Source organism: Primulina eburnea, chromosome 4 (genome assembly GCF_022965805.1).
Source record: "Primulina eburnea isolate SZY01 chromosome 4, ASM2296580v1, whole genome shotgun sequence".
NCBI lineage: Eukaryota > Viridiplantae > Streptophyta > Magnoliopsida > Lamiales > Gesneriaceae > Primulina > Primulina eburnea.
The window spans coordinates 5,943,358-5,967,061 of NC_133104.1; the positions used below are offsets into that span (position 1 = coordinate 5,943,358).

A 23,704-nucleotide genomic window follows, 5' to 3' on the forward strand; every position below is an offset into this window, starting at 1 on the left:
ATATATATATGTGCAACTAACCAAATTCTAAAAGAATGGGTTGATTATTATGCAGAGAGAATGGCTAATATTTCAAGTAATCTATTACTTTACGATAGAAAAGAATTTTAGTGTTGATTTCAAATGAGAAAACGGGTAGTTGGGCAATTTGCACCAACTTCAACAAATTTTAATTTTTGGGCTAGAAATCAAACCTACATCGATCAACCTTGAATAACAAGTTATGGTTAATTTGTTTTTTGGCCTTATTGAACACTGTATTTTGTCGTGCTGAACTACTCTATGAGATAAAATTTTAATTGAATTTTATATGAAGATCAGTATAGTTTAAAAATTAATTATTAGTATCAAAGAGTGCTTATTTTTAAAATTGGTGAAAACTGGCTTAATCATATTTGCCCATAAATCATAATATATAATTGACGAGTTACGTTTGCAAATTTGTCTATTTAAGCGGGTAATAATTATGATTTACCTACCCATAATGATCTAATGCTTTAATTGATTTTTAATTAACATGTTGTCTTTGCATCTTTTCTTTCACTTTATTCTCCTATATTTTCTCCGTTAGGTATATCCTAAGAATAATATCATTTCCAACGTCTCTAGTGGTGTATGATAAAATCCCTCTCCCAAAAAAAAAAAAAAAAAAAAAAACTCTTCCTAGATTAATTTTTTTTGAAAAAAGTAATACATTTTCAGTAAAAAAAAATACACAAGATTTATAATATTTTTGCCATATATATATATCTTGGTAAATTATGTAAATAGTATATTATTTCTCCTAAGAAAAACAACATAAATTATTTTTGGATACTGTTTTCTTAAAAATGGCAAACGTTCTTTGTTTTATTTGAAGAAATAAATGGAGAGATATTTTTTCCTTAACTCTAAGTTGTCACTAATTTAATATATTCCTAACTTTGGCTAAATATAATTAATTATATCATTATGAATATTCCGACATAAAGGTGAAAACTGAGGCCTTAATTAACAATTTCCCCCCTTAATTTTGTGGCTAAATCGAGAAAATTTATTGAAAACGCATCCCCATAAGTTTGAGTAATTACAAATCAGCCCCAACAATTGTGACAGAGACCACTGGCCAACACAAGTCTTTTCCCCCACAGAAAATTTAAATAAAATAGTAATTTATAACAGCTGCAACTTTAAGATGTGCAGGCAGGTCTTCGAGGAGGCAATTGTTGGTGAGGCGTTCTCTAAAAAAAACATTAAAATTAAAACAAAAATCATATATAATTAAAATTCAATTTGATGAATTAAATTTAATTAAATATATAGACTGTTACCTGCAATTTTGGCCTTAAGGTTTCTATGTCCACTGTCGTTTTTTGGTTGACTCCAGCTCCTTGCTGATAATTGTAAACAAAATTTTTTTTGGTGAAAAAAATATTCATTCAATAAGTAGGTCTGTTGTGAAACAGTCTCACGAGTCTTTATATGTGAGACGGGTCAACTCTATCGATATTCACAATAAAAAGTAATATTCTTAGCATAAAATGTAATATTTTTTCATGGATGACCCAAATAATAGGTTTGTCTCACAAAATACGACCTGAGAGACCGTCTCACACAAATTTTTACTTCATTCAATTTATAAGAAAAAACATGACGGTTTAATGAAATTATACCTTGCATAAAGCCCAATCGGCAGAATCAAAAAAGGCACGTTCAGGGTCCTACATTCATTTTTATTAAGTAATTAACGAGATGAATATAATAATTAACATAAATATTAATATATATCTAAAAAATAAACTAATTACCTTCGAGATTAATGGTTTCTTCTTTGGCACCAAGCCTCCATACTTTTTTTCCATCGAAGAATTCTATAATTAAAAAAAAAATCAAATTTTTGAATTATATATTATTTTTTGTGAAAAATAAGTCAATTTTAATATATATATATATATATATATATATATATATATATATATATATATATAAAAGGAATATGGATGTATTACAAAAACGTGGACGTAACAATTTAGAGTATTATCACATATTAAAGGAATATATATTTGCAGAGTTGACAGCCCAACCAACAGTGAAGTTTACAAATCCCATGGAATTTAGTTAACACTGCCGACAATCTTAATTACAATTATAGGATTATAATGTTGTTTCTAATCAGGATCGAGTGGCTAATCAGCGTATTTAATTAGGGTTAAACCTTAATCCTGTCCAAAATACATTGGACCACTAACAGGCTGTAAACCATGCTGCACGTGAATACTCACTCTCCAACAAGCCCAAAAAAAAGTCTACATCACATTTATTTCTGTGTAATATATGCAAAGTGTCTTGAGGGCATATTGGTAATTTAATATGGCTAATCATAGGTCTTAAGTGTAATCCGACTGCTTAAACTACATAAATTGGAAGGTATGGACCACATCCACTGTAAATATCTCAATAGTCTACGTGGTTGTTATATACATATGTAATGTGAAAATATATAGATTTGGCATCAGACTTGCATAAAATTTTGAAAATGGCATGGTAAACGATATCACTGTCCAGATATAAACGATATATATCATTTTTTATATGTTGTACACCAGTCGTTGACATTTATGCGAGTATCGTTGATTTCATCTTGATATATATTAGTGTCAAGATATTAACGATATAGGTGAGCGTCGTCCCATTGGTATTCAGATAAATATGAACGGTGGTGTGTGCATGTAGCATATATGTCCAAAATAAAAGATTATTACTCCGGGAGATATACGAGAAACAGTTGTACCTCGTGTTCTTGGGAAGAAACTGGGAACTCTTCGCTTCTCTTGTAGCCAGCCATATCGATATCCTGTTAAGTAATTACCCAAATCAATATACATACATACATACAAACACCATTAAGTGCGTGTTCTGTGTGTTTTGAGATAAATAAGAATAAATGAAGAGATATATGGGATTTTAATTTACAAATAAAAAGAAATAAAGATTGAAGCAGAGGAGATGCTGGGAATGGTTCCGAGGGGATGGAACAAATATAAGGCCAAAGTAAAACATAGCAGGCCAATTTTTTTTTTTTTGAAGAAAGAAGCATTAGACAATGGAAAGAATCCAAATTTAAAGTCAAAAAAAGGAAAAAAAAAAATCGGAAAAAAATATATCAGGGAGAATCCCCATTACCTTGAAGTGGAGGAGAATAGAGAAGCAAGCAAAGAGATGGAACCAAATAGAGAAAGAGTTATATATATACGTACAAGGCTACAAGGGAAGTTGAGTGATATGGTGATCAAGAATATATATAAATTTATTGAATATATGAATAATATATATCTATACTATTAATTAAGGAAGACGTGTGAATAGAAAATGCAGGTTCGAATCTCATACCTAACACAATTTTATTGATTTCGTTTTTGTTGTAATTTATTATTTCAAAATTAAATTTAAGCCATCACTAATTATTTCAATTATGGTACATCTCTCATTAATATAATATAATCAAGTCAAATTATAATATGTAATAATTACACAATAAGTATGACCCGTTCACTTAATTTTTATAATTATGATATTATCTCTACTTTAACATAAATCAAATTAGCTAAAAATAAATTATACAAGAACACAACACATGCAAACAAACGCTAGTCTCTGTGTGTGTGTATATATATATGGTCTATAGGTATAAAAATATATTGGTAGGTAGGGCGTGGTAAAGATGGATGAATTAGACTTAGGACTTTATTGGAGTATAATTAAGATTAATTGGGCAATAGTTCAAATAATTAAGCTAATTAATGTTTGATGGAACCGACACCCTATGGCCAAATTTATGTTCTTTAACATTAATTATGTTGCACAGTCTAAAAGGAAATTGACAATTTCTTCCCGCCGCTAGCAATTTTGGACCCTAATCGAATGCATAATTTCATCACCAATGTGAAGTTTGTGTTCACCCATTGGAATTCTTAGTGTTGTTGGGCTATGGATCAAAGTGTGAGTAAAAGAAGTGTAACTTAAACAAAACCCAAATCGGAATACAACAGGGCCTTTGTAAAATCGGCATGGCCATGTCTGTCATGGGCAACTTTGTGACATAATCTTGAGGATACCATGTCATAGGCAACTTTCCTCCTGAAAATAAATTGTACATATAATAAAATAACATATTCAAGAATTTCATTGATCGAGCAATAATTTTATTTAATTTGTAATTACACAATATACCAGGATGAACGGTTCCGAATAAGACATCGGCGATAGCGGCACCTCCGGCTTGACCGGGGTATCCAGCCCACAAAATGGCTGAAATCTTTGCATCTCTTACAGCAAATGTAACATCAACAAGGCCCCCAGACATTAGGACTAAGATAGTTGGACCTTTTGAAGCCAGATACTTCACTGGGTATCGTTTATGTTTAGGTGTAAATTAATATTATACTACACATGCAATTTTCTTCCAAAAACCAAAACACCCAATTTATTATTCCATCTGAACGTGCGCGGTTGTGAAAGAAGCATTGTACGGTCATTGGCTAGGGTTACTGTAAAAAAATTTGAAATCGAGTTAGTGTGTACTAAGGCTTCAAAAAAACGTGCACATCATGAGATAAAATTGTAATTTTCTCTTTTTCTTATGCTAATTAATTTTTACATTGAAAACTTAGAAATTATTTCAAAATAAGAATTTATAATAAATTTTTTATATTTTCAATATATAATAATTTTTTCAAAAAAAAATTGTAAATTTGTAATGTTATAATGACAATTATAATATATAATACTTATTAAATATTATGATAATGAGTATAATAATATTATTCAGTATTATTATTAGCCGTAATCATTATTATTATATAAAATAAGATATGAAACAGAATCCAAACTGCCGCAAATGTTTTCCAAATTTACGTCAATCAAAATTAAAAACTTTAATATTTTTTAGACAATATCTTTGATCTTGATTTTCTTGTTTTTTTTTTTTCAGATTTATTACAATAAAACCTCAAGCTAGCATTTGTTATCTATATTGGTCGTATCTTGTAATCAAGCATCAATTCTATCGTTCAACAATATTTTTCAAGAAATTAGTTGGTCTTTTTTCTAAAGATGGGTAGGGCAAAATTGCGTCTGGAACTATTAAGTACAGAGAAAGGAAGAAGAAAGACCTACGAAATCAGGAGAAAAGGTTTGAAGAAGAAGGCCGAGGAATTGTCCACTCTTTGTGGAGTCGACCTGTGCATGATTATTCATCCGCCACCGCTAAAGAACGAAGAAATCGAGCCATTTGTTTGGTCCAATGATCCAGGTCAGGTTGCGAATCTGATCGAATCCCACAAATTGTCGAGGTTAGGCGATGGATATTCCAAGTCAAGAACATACAATTTGTCCACCTTCTACGAGGATCAAACCAGAAAAATCAAGGAAGAGATTGAGAAATTGAGAAAAAAGAATCGAGAAGCTAAATATCCCAATTGGGACGAAAGGTACAATCATTTTTCGCTGGAAGAGTTGAAAAATCTCATCGGTGTTTTAACAGAGAAGATCAACGCTGCGAAAGGCCGGAGTAATTTCTTGAAGGAAAGAAAAGTCGATGTTACGGAATCGAATATTTCGACGAATCAAGGTACTCAAGAAAACGTGCTACGGAGGAATGGTGGACACAAGGTTTGAGCAGTACCCATTGCCCTATTTTGATGCCGAATATTATAATCTGGAATATCAGAGGAGAACACTAGCAGCGATGGCGATGAATATCGGGACATCGTGCATCGTTAACAATGCAACGTTTAATTATATTGAGAATGGAATAGTCAATGTTGATCCAATGAGTTACAATATGGAGACCATGCCTGATCACCCGGAGCCACAACATATTGGCCAAGGCTTAATGATGAATAATCCTGCTGCTTATTATTTTCCTCCGATGGATGCAGTTTATGGAGAAGATTACAGCAGAATGGCTCAACATATTGGCCAAGAACTAGTGGCCAATGATCCTACTGATTATAATTTCCCTGAGATGAATGCATCTTACGGAGAAGACATGCTTCAAAATATGGAATTTTTGAACCCTATGGTTTCGATTGATCAAGGGTTAATTTTAGGGGGGTTTTCAAACTTCATTAATTTTTAGGGCTTATGGCTACTGTTTAGTGAATATTGAATTACCACTTTTGATGTATATTGTTTTCGTCAACGACAATATATATATTGAAATTGTAATATATATATATATATCTATGATTTGTTGTGCAATAATTCATTCATAAATGTAATATGTGGTAACATTTAGATATGTCTCGAAGAGGACTTTATAAATTAAGTTTATATATATGTTGATCTTAAATAATTTCAATGATTTGATACTGCTTTCTCTCTCAAAAAATGATGATGGCCGAGAGTATGAGTACTCACATAAAATCTCCAACTCATAATGAATTTGGCGAAAAAAACTTTGATCTTCTATCTTGAAGTTTAGGTGCGTTTCCAAATCATGGCTGTCTTTAATTTCTAGCCAACTGTTTATTGAAACCCATGTAAGAGTTTCGACGGAGAACTCAAAGATGAACGACCACAAATCAGCGACGTTTACCGTTCTTTATTCTCCATCTGATTCCGAAGATAGTAAGGGAAACATATTGGAAGCAGCAGGATATAAGGAAAACCGGCGGACTGAATCCATGTTGAGACCCATCTGCTGTAACCTTTGTGAATGAAAAAGAACTTGGAGATTAGGCTTGAAGAAACAGACACGCGTAATTTATCAGTAGCAGAAGAGTGGTGGGCATTAGCAGTTCCCCCTCGTGCTTCAGACACTGTTCCTTGAATCTTGATTATCACTGCATGATCTGATTCAACTTCTACTTTACTTATTTCATTATTAATCGAAGATATATAGTTGTATTCCTTCTTTATCTGGTGGTGGTGGTGGTGGTGTCTCCATTAAAACTTTAATTATTTAATATGTTGGACTTGTACCCCTACAAGCCCATTAAACATATTATTCATCATATTTAATTTATTAATTAATCAACTCAACTTTTGAGCTTAATAAATTAAATACATTATAAATTCAACATTTGAATTTGTAACGTACCGTACTTTTCATACTTAAAATTTGCGGAAAATTAAAAATTTTAATCAAATAAAACATCCGTACGGTCGTCACTCAACATACATAAAATATCTTTAAAATAATCCATCACCAAATAAAAGTTTGCTAAAAGAACGCTGTCTCAAAACGTCTCACATTCAAATCAAAACATCAGAGTATTTTAAAAGTTTGCATAAACATAAACTTGCGGTCCTCGGGTTTAGCCTGCCGCTCAGCCCAAGCCTGCCCCTTGGTCGCCACCTCCTGTCTCCTCATCAACATACTCACCTGCATCGATCAAGTCTAGTGAGTCTAAAGACTCAACACGTATAAACTGGAATAACGAGTACTACGTAATAAAATCGCATGCAACTTTAAAATAGGACATACATAACTTGAAACTTGAGCTTGCATAATAAACTTGAACATACATACGTACATAACTAGACGTGCCATCAACATAAACTTTCATAAACATACTGCATACTTGAACATACATAACTTCATCATTTTGCGTAGAGGATGTTTCAAAGCAAGTGACCCATACATAATAAACGTCTGATCAGACACACCACAGTACTGGGCTGACAGGGACGTATCCACTGTCGCATACATGAGATCCCCATTCATAATTTAACGGGCTGGTTGGTCCCCGTTCATAATTTAACGCTTTCCAACCACGATCTAACCCGTTCATAATTTAACGGGGCGGAGAGGTCCTCGGCCACGTTCACCGACTTCCAAACCCATTCATAATTTGGTCACAAGTCAATTAGCATACCTCAAAAACTTAAACATATTTTCTTTGCACGTCAAACATATTTACTTGGCGTTGAGGGATTCGTTGGGCTTCGATCGGGGCCGTTGCTGCACATACTGATCATGGATTGACATGCTTAACTTGCATACTTAGACGTAGGTAAATCATGCTCACTTACGAGTTCATTAAATTCTTAGGACGTTCTACAATTCCCCATGACTCGACTTTGTAAATCATTGTACTAACCCATGACGTCTAACCTCAAAGCATAATAAATTTTCCTTCCCAAAAAATGAAGGACACGGACCCCGTACCTACATCCGTGTAGGGGTCCGTGTAGGCTCTGGACATTGACACCGAAGGAAAACAAAGGCACGGACCCCGTGTCAGGGTCCGGGTGAGGGTCCGTGTAGGTACTGTAAAAGGACTACTCGGGAAGGGAAGGGGCACGGACCCCGTGTATGGGTCCGGAACCAGGTCCGTGTACCTACTGTAAAGACGCACCAAGGGAAAACAAAGACACGGACCCCGTGCTCGGGTCCGGAACCAGGTCCGTGTACCTACTGTAAAGACGCACCAAGGGAAAACAAAGACACGGACCCCGTGCTCGGGTCCGTGTGGGACTACTCGGGAAGGGAAGGGGCACGGACCCCGTGTATGGGTCCGGAACCAGGTCCGTGTACCTACTGTAAAGACGCACCAAGGGAAAACAAAGACACGGACCCCGTGCTCGGGTCCGTGTGGGGGTCCGTCTGCACACTGTACGAAGAAACCTGCGAGAAAACTTATGCACATGCCTACACACCCAAATTGACACTTGAACACGATGATTCAACACCTTAAGGACACCATAACATTGCATAAAACTTATATAAACACTTCAAGATACGACGTCCACCATGCTACCCAATACAGCGCTAATTGGCAATTGACATCAACCGAGTTCCTACGACTTTAAACTAATTCAAACACCTAACGACGTCCAACAAAACCTTGAGACCTACAACAAACCTCAATACTAACATACTCATATGCAGCGACGATCGCCCGTCGATTTCCAACGAAGCCTGCAACATAAAACTTCAAAAATACAATGGTACCAAACTTTTCTTAAAATTTCAGTTTGAGCAGTCACACGAAAAATATCATAACTCTCTCATTTTTTGTCCAAAAATCTTGAATTTTATGTCAAATCGAAGGTATCGAAAAGTTCTACGTTTTTGCCGTGGAAAGTTTTCCCAAAATATGAACAGAAAAATCGCAGTTTTGACATGAACAGTAAAAACGAGTTTTAGATCTAAAAATTTTCCTTCGAGATTGATCCGATCCATGATCCGCTCAAACTACTATCATCATACATAACTTTTACGCATAAAAACAACGCAATTCGATATATGACTTGATCGACACAACAAGAACAGAATATACGTGCCTTTTTGATATTTAAAATACCGTAGCGACGACACCGAAGCGGAGATAGAAGCGAGGTTGATCCGGGACGAACGTGACGCGATTTTCTTGCAATAAAATCGAACAAAATCTGCTGGAAGGTAACGGGGAAGGGGGCGGCTGCTAGGTTTCTTAGAAACCTAGGTTTTCTTCAAAAAGAATTGAAATAGAAATATGTTTGTGTGTGTTATGAGTTGCCGTGAGTTAGTGTGTGAGTTAGGTGTGTGTAAAAGTGTGAGTGTGTGAGTTTAGTGGTTAATTATGGGAATTAAATTGCTTAATAATAAATTGACCACTAATTTAAAGTTAATCAAACCCTAACTCCCTCAATTGCCTTAATTAAAATAACAAACCCACACAAAATGCTAGATTTAAAGGTTTTAAACTCTAAAATCACTAAATAAATAAATTAGGCTTTTAAAAATACTACAACTAAATAAATTATTTAAAATACCTCATCTTAAACTTAAAATAAAATACCACCCTTTAAATTGCTAAAAATCGTCACCGGTTCTTTCTTCGATCCCGCCTCGAGTAATCGCCTGAACAAGAAACTCGAAAACATTTAACATGCATCAATTAAACATAAATATTAAAATAATGCAATTTCTTAAATCGTGAACTAAAACTCAAATCAATGAATTAAACATGCATTAAAATCATTTAATAAAATACATAAGGAATTTAATAACTTGCACGCACGTGGTTCACGTGGACCTCAAATTTTCGGGACGTCACAGAATTTATTATTTAAATTATAAATTCAACTACTTGAATTTACATCACCTCCAAAATTTAATATTTAATAAACCCAACATTTGAGTTTAATAAATTAAATTATCACATTTTAAAAATTCAACTACTTGAATTTATTCTCTCAAAATTTATTTATCATAAATTCAACTCCTTGAATTTACTATATAATATAAATTCAACTTCTTGAATTTATTCTCTCTACGGGAACAAACATTCCAGTACTTGTGTGACCCTCAATGGTTCAGGGATACAGCTAGTCGTGGGTTCACAACTCCTTGTGATTCAGAATAACATTTATTCTTATTCGGGCTTACCTTAGTTAGCCCCATTCTATTCATCAACACCTTGATCAAGAATGTCAGAACACATTTCTGATTGCACCCATCGGATCATGGTAGGAGCGTCTAGTAGCATCGCCCCATGATCCCCTAGGTATCACAGATAGTGCCTGCAAGAACCAGTCGATTATGATTAACGTACAGTACGGTCCCTTCATCTCATATATCCCGATCGAATCTGCAACCATTGGTTCATCGAGGGTTGCATATTAATTCGATAACTATGTGTTACATATAATAGTGGCATCGCGTGTACTATTGGAGAACTCCTTCTCCAACGTACATCTCATACTCTGGCCAGAGATTCCATGCACTATTATTACATCAGATCACATAGGATATCCACACCCATGGTGAGCGGTGAATCCCCGACTACAATGCACTGGCTCCTATATGTGTCGCGACTGTACCCAACCTCGCCACCTGATGACTCTCCTGGAGCCGGTAAACGAGTCAAAGCACAGCCATAGCATATAGAGCCTCAGAGTTGTCTCGGGTCATAAGGACTAATGGTATACAATCATAACCACGGACTTATCCTCTCGATGTATGAGAACCACTTGGAAATTCCGAGGGAGGGTTGTTCGGTATAATCATCATATGACTACACATCTGTACGTTTGGACATCTCTATGCCCTTACCAAGAAACGCAGTACACAACATCACAGACGCTAGTCTCGAGCTCAAGCGACCTTTATCCCTGTTTTAGGCGGCTGAATCGACTAGGAACAAATTTAGAATATGCAGTGTTTACAAATGAGTTTCAATATCGAATTACGATTCATTTGTATTTGTAATGCCCGGTTACTCGTACAAATGATAATAATGTGTTTATGTCGTTTATTATGTAGTTATTTAGCTCATTAGATTTCACATGATGATTGAGGTATCAATATTGAGATTGAACATGATTTTTATATTGTCCATGGTGTATTGAGAATGAATATGTGTTAAAATAGTGATAGTAAGATGTGTAGGTAGAAGTAGTGTTATGAAGTTGGTAGGAAATGAGATGCAAATATGGTAGTTCGTACGGGTTTTAGCATAATGATTTGAATATTGATCCAAATTGTGTGAGGCCTTAACCCTTAGAAATCTAAGATATAATGCTACAACTTTCACGTTTTGGGTTTTGTCCAGATCATTGTGGAAGACAAGCCAAAAACGCCCCGAAGTGAGTTGTGTGTATCGTCACTCCTACAATGACACATGTTGGGAGAATGGGCATACCTTTTTACTCAGACCTCCAAATGACCTGAAACTAGTGGGAGATTCAAGCCAAGACATAGAGCTACAACTTCATAGTTTACCACTTTTCCAGATTATGAACGGAAGAGACGTTTCCGGAGCAATCTTTGACGAAGTAGTGCGCAGAGGCAGAACAGGTGGCGCCCGAGCGGTAAGATTTTACCGCCCGAGCGTCGGTACATTGCAAGTTCAGTATTTTTCCCGAGAGTGTGGCGCCCGAGCGATAATAAATGACCGCCCGAGCGCCAGTGCACCAAAATTTGACCTTTTGGACAGAACATTCCGCGCTCGAGCGGTAGAAAACTACCGCCCGAGCGTCGCCTAATATATAAGAAGATAAGCATCGAGTTTCTAAACCATTTCTTCTGTATTTTCCATTCCTTAACAGCAAAAGCTCGAGAGAAAAATCTAGAAAACATCCTCCAAAGCTTCTTTCTTCATTCCTTTCAAAGTTTTGAAGTTAGATTTTAGTTCTCCATCACAAGAACTTCATAAGGGTGTAAGTTTTCTTCTCTTTTAGTTATGGTACATGTAGGTGACAATAAAGGAATGATTTTCATCTAGTTTATACAATAGTGACTGAATTATTGGTATATTTGACAGTATAGGAGCGAGAAACATCGTCTCAAAACAAGTATTCATACGATTGGACTGTAAGTTGGCATGTTCTTGAAGTAATACATGAGTAATATTATGAATTTCAAATGCATCTCATTGTCTATTGATATATGTACATTGTTAGTATGTTTATTGATGAAAACATAGCACCATATTCCATTGTTATGTATTAAATATGTAAGGAACTCATGAATATTGATGAAGGGTGCTATGTCATGAACAAGAACATGAACATGAAAAGAAAAGGATTGATTTACATGATATAGAGCTTGTTGACATCATGGGTGGTTTTAAGTCCACCAAAGCTATTGGCCAATATATGTTCATGGGGTGTGGGGATGCCAAAGGTTGCTCCCTGACGTCCAACACAGTAATAGCTATATAATAAAGCAAGCACAGTAGTACAGGTCAACTAATGAGGCTCAAGTACAAAATGAACATTGAATATATGCTATGGTATGACATGTTTTTAAGATTCATTATTGATCACGACTTGATATGTATGTTCCTTCGAAGCATATTGATTCGTACAAGTGCCAACTTATTGAGTTTTATAAACTCACGTAGCTCATGTGTTACAAGATCAGGTAGTGAAGAGACATAGGATGCCGGTTCGCCAATGAATGCTTGTGACGTGCCCTACCTCGACAAGAACCGGGACTTCTTATTGTATAGCTTCCGCATATGTATTGTAGTAAATTTTATATGAGGGTTTGAAACAAGTTCCATGTTATGTATGATGATACAAAGTATGTTGGTATATGAGAATATGTTTATAAATGTGTATGAATAGTATTGCTTGAGTTTTGGTGTATACAAAATATAGGGACATCATGCCAAAATTTTTATAAACCATCAAAGTGATGCCTCTTGTTTGATTTACTTCATACTATAGTTATATCATTCAAACCTTATTTGATTACAAGTATAAGTATCATTAATCATGTTAAGTATAGAGTAAGGGTGTGACAATTTTTATGGTATCAGAGCCCACGGTTCTTTCGCAGGGAAGACACTGCACTTCATCCATATGGAGAACTTGGCAAGTAAGTATCTTTGTATTCCATAGTTTATGCTAAGTTATGTGTTTCTACGTGACCTACATATAGGTTAAGATAAGCAACGATGCCACCGAAACGTAAAGTACATGAGGGAGAGTCATTTAAGGGCAAGGCCCCAGCAGTCGAAGGTGAAGGTAGTGCGCCACGACCTGTAGATGACTTCGCCCAATTACTCCAACAACAAGCAAAGGTCCATGGTGAACAAATCCAGCAGCTACTGGAGATGCAACGGACTACTCATGAACAGGCACAAGCTCAAGCCATAGTACACAGACATGTGCCTGTTCAGACAGACGTATATGATCGTTTTCGACGTTTGAATTCCCAGAAGTATTTCCTGATGATGTCACAGGCTTACCCCCAGATAGAGAGATCGAATTTGTAGTTGATTTTGTGGAAGGAACTCATCCGATCTCAAAGCCCCTTATCGATTAGCCCCTACAGAAAAGAAAGAATTGAAAAAACAAAAAAAAAAAAGAACAGTTACAGGAGTTGCTTGATAAAGGGTTTATTAGACCGAGCTTTTCACCGTGGAGTGCACCTGTTTTGTTTGTGAAAAAGAAAGACGGTACTCTTCGTTTGTGTATTGATTATCGGGAGTTGAACAAAGTGACGATTAAAAACAAATATAAACTCCCCAGAATTGATGATTTGTTTGATCAATTACAAGGAGCTGCCATCTTTTCGAAGATTGATTTACGATCAGGCTATCATCAATTAAAAGTGAAGTCAGATGATATTTCTAAGACTGCCTTCCGAACCAGGTACAGGCATTATGAATTTCTTGTAATGCCATTTGGACTAACAAATGCACCAGCTACTTTCATGGATTTAATGAACAGAATTTTCAAGCCATTTCTAGACAAGTTCGTGATTGTGTTTATAGATGATATTCGAATCTACTCACGAACTGTAGAGGAGCATCGGGAACATTTGCAATTAGTTTTGCAGACTTTGAAGGATAAACATTTATATGCCAAATGGAAGAAATGTGAATTTTGGCTTGAACAATTAGCATTCTTGGGTCATATCATTTCAAAAGAAGTCATATCAGTGGATCCAAGTAAGATTGAAGCTGTTAATAACTGGCTACGACCTACCATTGTTACCGAGGTACGCAGTTTTCTTGGGCTAGCTGGTTATTACCGTCGGTTTATAGCGGGATTTTCTAAGATAGCATTGCCTTTGACTGCTTTAACTCGAAAGAATGTGAGATTTGTATGGGACGAAGCATGTGATCGCAGTTTTCAAGAGTTAAAGGCAAAATTGACATCAGCACCGGTCCTTGCTATTCCACAAGGATCAGGAGATTTTGTAGTGTACAGTGATGCTTCGAAACAAGGTTTAGGAGCAGTCTTGATGCAACACGGGAAGGTGATTGCTTATGCCTCTAGGCAATTGAAAGAATATGAAAAGAACTATCCCACACATGATTTAGAACTGGCAGCAGTGGTATTTGCATTGAAAATATGGCGCCATTATCTGTATGGTGAACGGTGTGAAATTTACACGGACCACAAGAGTCTGAAATACTTATTCACACAAAAAGAATTGAATATGCGACAACGACGTTGGTTGGAATTGGTGAAGGATTACGATTGTGTTATTAATTATCATCCAGGCAAAGCCAATGTTGTTGCAGATGCGTTAAGTCGAAAGTCCAGTTCTATTGCTGCGATGCAAGTACAAGAACAAATCCTATGGGATTTGCAGAACTTGAAGCTTGATGTTATTCCAAAGGGAGCTGCAATTCAGCTATCATCTCTAATGGTTCGACCAACGCTTGCAGACAGGATTAAGGTCGAACAAAACACAGATAATGAAATACAACAATTGAGGCAGCGAGATGAAGAAAAAGGAAATTTGAACTTTGAATTGGATGGGGAAGGAATATGGACATATCAAGGGAGATTGTGTGTGCCAAAGCAAGGAACGATCAGAACCGACATTCTTATTGATGCTCATGCTACTCCATATTTGATCCATCTAGGAGGCACAAAAATGTACAAGGATTTGAAACCATTATTTTGGTGGCCAGGTATAAAAAGGGACATTGCTCAATTTGTTGCACAATGTCTAACTTGTCAACAGGTCAAAACTGAACATCAAAGACCAGCAGGACTCTTGAAACCACTACCCATTCCTGAATGGAAATGAGAACACATCACGATGGATTTTATTCTTGGTTTGCCAAGAACTCAAAGAGGGTTCAATGCTATATGGGTTATTGTGGATCGACTTACAAAACCAGCTCATTTTCTTCCGGTGAAGACCACATACACGATGAATCAATATGCTGAAGAATACATCAAAGAGATAGTGAGGCTTCATGGCATCCCAGTGTCCATTGTATCAGATAGAGATCCCAAATTTACATCTGCATTTTGGAAAAGCTTGCATCATGCTATGAGAACTCGATTGTCATTCAGCACAGCATTCCACCCTCAAACTGATGGACAATCAGAACGAGTGAATCAGATCTTAGAAGATATGTTGAGGGCATGTACTATTGACTTCCCAGGTAGTTGGGACAGTAAACTACCGTTGGCTGAGTTTACATATAACAATAGCTATCAGTCAAGTATTGGAATGGCACCATATATTGCATTATATGGTAGAAAATGTCGATCTCCAGTACATTGGGATGAAATAGGAGAAAGGAAATTATTAGGCCCTGAATTGGTACAACAGACAGCTGAATTGGTAACCAAGATCAGAGAAAGAATGTAAACTGCTCAGAGTCGACAGAAAAGCTATGCTGATGTGCGACGTCGTCGATTGGAATTTCAGGTTGGTGACCATGTATTTGTAAAGATATCACCATTGAAGGGCATTTTGCGTTTTGGTAAGAAGGGAAAATTGAGTCCAAGATATATCGGTCCATTTGAAATCTTGGAAAGAATAGGAGACAGAGCCTACCGAGTTGCTTTACCTCCGAACTTGTCAAATGTTCACAATGTTTTTCACGTTTCCTTGCTACGAAAGTATTTGGCCAATCCTTCTCACGTTCTTCATTATGAACCATTGGAGCTTGCATCGAATCTCTCATATGAAGAACGACCGGTCCAAATCCTCGATAGGAAATCAAAGGTGTTACGAGGCAAGGAAATACCCTTGGTAAAACTACTATGGCGCAACCATGCAATTGAAGAAGCAACTTGGGAGCGAGAAGACGAGATCCAAAAGAGATATCCTGAACTATATGGTACGTCAAATTTCGAGGACGAAATTCTTTGAAGGAGGGGAGAATTGTAATGCCCGGTTACTCGTACAAATGATAATAATGCGTTTATGTCGTTTGTTATGTAGTTATTTAGCTCATTAGATTTCACATGATGATTGAGGTATCAATATTGAGATTGAACATGATTTTTATATTGTCCATGGTGTATTGAGAATGAATATGTGTTAAAATAGTGATAGTAAGATGTGTAGGTAGAAGTAGTGTTATGAAGTTGGTAGGAAATGAGATGCAAATATGGTAGTTCGTACGGGTTTTAGCATAATGATTTGAATATTGATCCAAATTGTGTGAGGCCTTAACCCTTAGAAAGCTAAGATATAATGCTACAACTTTCACGTTTTGGGTTTTGTCCAAATCATTGTGGAAGACAAGCAAAAAACGCCCCGAAGTGAGTTGTGTGTATCGTCACTCCTACAATGACACATGTTGGGAGAATGGGCATAACTTTTTACTCAGACCTCCAAATGACCTGACACTAGTGGGAGATTCAAGCCAAGACATAGAGCTACAACTTCATAGTTTACCACTTTTCCAGATTATGAACGGAAGAGACGTTTCCGGAGCAATCTTTGACGAAGTAGTGCGCAGAGGCAGAACAGGTGGCGCCCGAGCGGTAAGATTTTACCGCCCGAGCGCCGGTACATTGCAAGTTCAGTATTTTTCCCGAGAGTGTGGCGCCCGAGTGGTAATAAATGACCGTCCGAGCGCTAGTGCACCAAAATTTGACCTTTTGGACAGAACATTCCGCGCTCGAGCGGTAGAAAACTACCGCCCGAGCGCCGCCTAATATATAAGAAGATAAGCATCGAGTTTCTAAACCATTTCTTCCGTATTTTCCATTCCTTAACAGCAAAAGCTCGAGAGAAAAATCTAGAAAACATCCTCCAAAGCTTCTTTCTTCATTCCTTTCAAAGTTTTGAAGTTAGATTTTAGTTCTCCATCACAAGAACTTCATAAGGGTGTAAGTTTTCTTCTCTTTTAGTTATGGTACATGTAGGTGACAATAAAGGAATGATTTTCATCTAGTTTATACAATAGTGACTGAATTATTGGTATATTTGACAGTATAGGAGCGAGAAACATCGTCTCAAACAAGTATTCATACGATTGGACGGTAAGTTGGCATGTTCTTGAAGTAATACATGAGTAATATTATGAATTTCAAATGCATCTCATTGTCTATTGATATATGTACATTGTTAGTATGTTTATTGATGAAAACATAGCACCATATTCCATTGTTATGTATTAAATATGTAAGGAACTCATGAATATTAATGATGGGTGCTATGTCATGAACAAGAACATGAACATGAAAAGAAAAGGATTGATACATGATATAGAGCTTGTTGACATCATGGGTGGTTTTAAGTCCACCAAAGCTATTGGCCAATATATGTTCATGGGGCGTGGGGATGCCAAAGGTTGCTCCCTGACGTCCAACACAGTAGTAGCTATATAATAAAGCAAGCACAGTAGTACAGGTCAACTAATGAGGCTCAAGTACAAAATGAACATTGAATATATGCTACGGTATGACATGTTTTTAAGAATCATTATTGATCACGACTTGATATGTATGTTCCTTCGAAGCATATTGATACGTACAAGTGCCAACTTATTGAGTTTTATAAACTCACGTAGCTCATGTGTTACAAGATCAGGTAGTGAAGAGACATAGGATGTCGGTTCGCCAATGAATGCTTGTGACGTGCCCTACCTCGACAAGAACCGGGACTTCTTATTGTATAGCTTCCGCATATGTATTGTAGTAAATTTTATATGAGGGTTTGAAACAAGTTCTATGTTATGTATGATGATACAAAGTATGTTGGTATATGAGAATATATTTATAAATGTGTATGAATAGTATTGCTTGAGTTTTGGTGTATACAAAATATAGGGACATCATGCCAAAATTTTGATAAACCATCAAAGTGATGCCTCTTGTTTGATTTACTTCATACTATAGTTATATCATTCAAACCTTATTTGATTACAAGTATAAGTATCATTAATCATGTTAAGTATAGAGTAAGGGTGTGACAGTATTAAAGCATAATCAATGATTTTATCTATGCTGCTTGCATGTGTATACAGATAAAGTATAACGAACCATGAAATGATGAATTATTATTAAAATAAAGATTGTTCTTTACAACCGAGTCAATAAAATCCCTAGTCAACAGTTGTGGGGACCCGGACGCTAATCAAGTTCTTAATCATTATTGGGACTAATTAATCAATTATAAGACAGGGTCTAAATTTTTTTTTTTTAAAATACAAAGCGGAACGTAGTGATATAAAACATATATACATCTCAGTATAGAAGTACAAGTCCTATACCACATACATTTAATCAACTAAGGTTTAACAACTAATATCAAGTGTCCAACCCTATGTTGCTTCGAAGCCCGGATCTCCACGCTATCTAATCTTCTCTCATCCTATTCTTGACCCTGATCCAGCCCCACCTGTTGTCATGCACACATACAAAACAAGACAACAGCCGGATAACTCCGGTGAGATATAAATATCCCAGTATAAACAATGTATAAATGCAATCATATAAAAGCATATACGAGAGCATATAAGAAATATTCATAATATGTATCAAATCAGAAACATAAATCAATCTTAGGCATTCAATAATCATGAATGATATAACAATGTAAATCAATATGTCGTATCAGACTCAACTCATCCGACGCGTCGTTCCAGACTCGACTCCACTGACGCGTCGTCTCAGACTCGACTCACTCTAACCTAGGGATCCCGATGTCTGGATATAGGTAATTATATCGAATCTCAGTGGATATGAATGAATCAATCCCTAAACGGCATCGATATAATTAATATCTCCAGTGTCTGGGCGAATCAGCCGCAGAATTGACGACTCAATCAATAACCCGACGAATCAGCCGGTAATTAGGCGAATCAGCCAATAATCAGACAACTCAGCCTGTAATTAAGCGAATCAGCTTAAGTTTAGACGAATCAGTCAATCACCAGACGAATCAGCCGGTGACTAGGCGAATCAGCCTATAATAAGACGAATCAGTCAATAACCCGACTAATCAGCCGGTGACTAGGCGAATCAGCCTATGACTCAACGACTCAGTAATCAATACATACAGTCAGTATCTAAGCAAATCAATCAATGACTAGCGAATCAGCAGTCATTACATGCAGTGGCTATAAATCAATAGACAACAAACATCAATATCATCAATTACAAGAATCAATGTAATAAACTAAGTATGTGGTTTAGGGAAACTCGAGTCAAACCTTCCTCGAGTTGTGCAATCCCAACACCACATTAATTTATACCTTTCTTTCTGATACTCTGACTCGGTCGCAGTCTCGAACTCAAAGCCTGTCAATACTCAATCTGACAATAACAATATCGAGGGTACGGTATTAATACACCACTCAATCAATACTGGATATAATCAGAATCCAATCAAATTCTGTTTCAACGGCATAATGTCATAATTTCAATATATCCAGCAATACCATATCAGGCAGATATCAATTCCAACATCTCATAATCAATAACAACTCAATTCTGATAACAATTCTCAAACAACTCAACTCTAAAAATCATAATAATTTCATATGGTATCTGTTCCTCAGTCCGGTTTCGATTATACGATGTCTAACATGCCAAGAACATCATATATGAATCATATCAGATTCTGACAATACCATAATTTCAAATCATATCAAAACGTAGCAAAACTTACGTCCAGTTGTAGCCTACGTCGATAGGAACTAAATATCGACGTCAGATTCAAAATCAGACGGACAGATTTCTCGCAAAAGGCGTAAGGATTTTCTGTGCCAAAGCTTCGACCCTTTCTCTGAATTTTTTTTGAGGAAATGAACGAGCAATTCTTACATATATATATGTATATCAAAATTGCATGCAAGAAACGTGTCTCATTTTCCATACTGCACGTCACACCGCGGGTGCGCTTCATCTTGCACCGCGGGTGCGCTCATGCTTCGGCATTCTTATCCCTTCTGAATTTGCACGACCGCGGGTGCGGTACCTGTCAAGACCGCGGGTGCGGTAATACTTGCACCGTGGGTGCGGTCACCCTTCGATAAAACTGACCAAGTTTCTGTCCATGCACCGCGGGTGCGGTACATGCAAGGGCGCGGGTGCAGTGTTGCTTCGGCAACACATTCTAAAATTCAGAATAAATGGCCACCCATTATCTTAAATCGTGTCTCAGTTGACCCTTTCGTAATCACGTTAAATTATACATCAATAATCCTTAATTAACAGTGATTAATTCTCGGGCATTACATTTCTCCCCCCCTAAGATACGATTTCATCCTCGAAATCACAAGTAATCAATTCAGATATATCAGAAGAAATGTATACAGAGTTTGAATCAGAAACTCATTTCAATGAATCTGTTCTGAAATTTCAATTCCATATCAAATTCTATTTCTGGAAATAGCTCTGATAAAATCAATCTCGCCATACTGGTTATACAACATCTGTATAAACCCAACCAACAGTTCGTAACAGCTCAACACCATCAGCTGTTATTAAGTCTGTTTATCTCAATCAAAGATATATTCGATCTTTGGTTTCAAATACCACCAGTCATCATCCGACGTTGGCATATTCAATCTGTTTATCATGAGCTGTTTTCATTTTTTCTGAATTAGCTTCATCTTTTCAGTCATATCTCTGATCATTTCAGATCCAATCTCAAGAACTTCAGAGATATTATTTCAATAACGAGAAAATCCATATATCTTTCCGTACAACGCTTCGAAAGGAGTTATCGCAATACTCGTTTGATAGCTGTTGTGGTACGGAAATTCATAAAATGGCAATGAATCTTATCATTCAGTGTTAAAATCAAGCATTACAGCTTTCAGCATATTCTCCGAAATCTGGATAATCCATTCTGACTGTCCATTAGGTAGTGAATACTATTCAGTATTCAGATATAATCTAATATCTAACTCTTACTGTACATTCTGTCAGACGTGCAAAATCAACCAAAATCACGGTCTAATATACTCAACTCTCCACACTCCGTGAAATCTAATCACTTTTCTGACAGAATCTCAGTAATATATCATATTTGTACATCTTCATGTACGGTTTAGCACTCGCAGACTGGGTCAGTCTGTTCTTCTTAACTCAATCAATACTCGATTCCGAGAGGAATGCAGTAACTTTATTACGATATCCTTGGAAATGTAATCTCATTTCCATTCAGGAACCGATAATTATCTAACCAATCTCTTGGTTTCTTTCTTTCTATCTTTATCTGTCTGTAATTCAGACATTTCAGTCCAAACTCTATCATATCTAATCTCATCTGTTTCTATCAAAAAATTTTCTGCTATCAGGATGCAAACTGAATCAAGTATTGCACCTTTTCTGACAATCTATGTCATTTCACATTCGAAATATCGGGCACAAGCAAATCAGTTATTAACATACAATACAGTATTACTTACCTGATTCAAACACGAATTCAAAATAACAGCAAGATTCAATCAGATTCAAAACATCACTCATCGATACTGATCTGTTAAACTCATAACCCTCAATGTCTGACACCGATGTCAACCTCGGCTGACTAATCACTGTTTAACTCTGCTAAAATCAACAAGTATATCATCTCCAGATATAACACATCCTGAATGCAATCTGTCTCAATCAAGATTCAAAATTTCAACAATTTCTAATATCAGTTCAAGACTAAAATCAATCTCTCTGATTGAAATCAGATATGAAGTCTTATCTGGGGAAAACATTAATAACTTCCTTATCATTGGTAAATCAGCCAATGATAGACTCAACTTCAGTAAATCAACTGAATACATAAGGAGTCACTCTACTCCTTTCTGTAATAATCGAGTCATAGCTAGTACAAATATCAAAGGAATTCTCAGTCTAGAATTCTTATCGTACAATATTCATCCATTGGCCATCTCAGGTTCGATTCTCACCATCTTCTGGAATTAATCTAGGGTAGCTCTGTACTTGGTCAGCACATCAATATCAGTAATGCAGTCCCAAAATCAGAGAACACTAGCACAATCACAAGCTACCACACGATCTAACTCGATCTTATTCTCATCCTACTGGAGTATACAAGATCTAACAGACATCACTGATACAAGATCTTTTCTCAAAGGAAAAGAAACAAATACTACAGTAAATAGGGACTCAACAGATAATGCATGCATCAATGCAAATCTTTCAAAAATAAAAGTATGTGAAGCACCGGTATCCCACAATACATATGCAGGATAATCAAACAAATCAGTTACCTGCAACATCATCATCTGGTGCTTCCTGAGCCTGCTCCTCGGTCAAAGCAAATACTCTGGCCTGCTGTCAAGGAGGTTGGTCAACTGTCTGGCTTCCTCCTGGCCTCTGCTGTGACTGAGATGGTGCTGGCTGGAATGAAGGAACAGCAGCTGATCGTCTACTTCCCTGTGCCGCTGATCCAGATGATTCGGCTCCCTGGAATCTTTGGGAACCCCTCTGTGGACACACTCTATAAAAATGTCCCTGTTGTTTGCAGAAGTGGCAGCTACCAAGTACTCCTTGGCATTGTTCAGTGGAATGTCTCCCTCCACAATTTTCGCAGTAAGCCCTGGTATAACTCTGCTGAGAACTACTGGAGCTAGAAGAACTGCCGCCAGACTTCTTAAACTGCTTTCCTCTAGCCTTCAGAAAATCTTTCCTTCCACCACTACTACTGCCACTCTCGAATCGGGGAGGTGGTTGCGGTGGTCTTGACACTGGAGGAACAAATTCAGCTCATCTCTGCCTTATCAGGCCCGCTTCAGCGCCCTTTGTTCTATTCATGGCATCAGCAAAGTTATTCAGTCGCCCTGTGTTCACTAATGTAAAAATATCGGGATTCAAGCCATTGATGAACTGATCAGCAACGACTTCGTCATTTTCAGACACATGTGGAGCAAACTTCAACAAGGTAGAGAACTTGGTCACATATTCTTCAATGTTCAGCTGACCCTGTCTCAAATTGGCAAACTCCGCCCCCTTGTCTTTCCTGTACGACACTGGGAAGAATCTTTGATAAAACTCAGTTTTAAATACATCCCAAGTAATAATCGTACCTCGTTGCTCCAAGGTTCTCTTC

At 36.6% G+C, this 23,704-nt stretch overlaps 2 protein-coding genes across 2 annotated transcripts in view; one reads left to right on the plus strand and one right to left on the minus strand.

Annotated features, from left to right (window-relative positions):
- Nucleotides 1-992: 992 nt before the first annotated feature.
- LOC140830789 (uncharacterized) lies at nt 993-3,264 on the minus strand. Its single transcript, XM_073194275.1, has 6 exons — nt 3,163-3,264; nt 2,771-2,833; nt 1,788-1,850; nt 1,653-1,700; nt 1,311-1,373; nt 993-1,220 (listed from the first exon to the last, which is right to left on the minus strand). Exons 2-6 carry the CDS (start codon nt 2,822-2,824, stop codon nt 1,170-1,172), a joined length of 279 nt encoding a protein of 92 aa, XP_073050376.1. The 5' UTR covers nt 2,825-2,833; nt 3,163-3,264; the 3' UTR covers nt 993-1,169.
- A 1,821-nt stretch (nt 3,265-5,085) lies between these two features.
- The window catches only part of LOC140830787 (agamous-like MADS-box protein AGL82), a 35,194-nt gene continuing 16,575 nt past the window's right edge, over nt 5,086-23,704 (plus strand). The window contains exon 1 of the mRNA XM_073194272.1: nt 5,086-5,330. Coding sequence (XP_073050373.1) covers nt 5,092-5,330 — 239 coding nt within the window. The 5' untranslated portion in view covers nt 5,086-5,091. The remainder of the gene's footprint in view (nt 5,331-23,704) is intronic.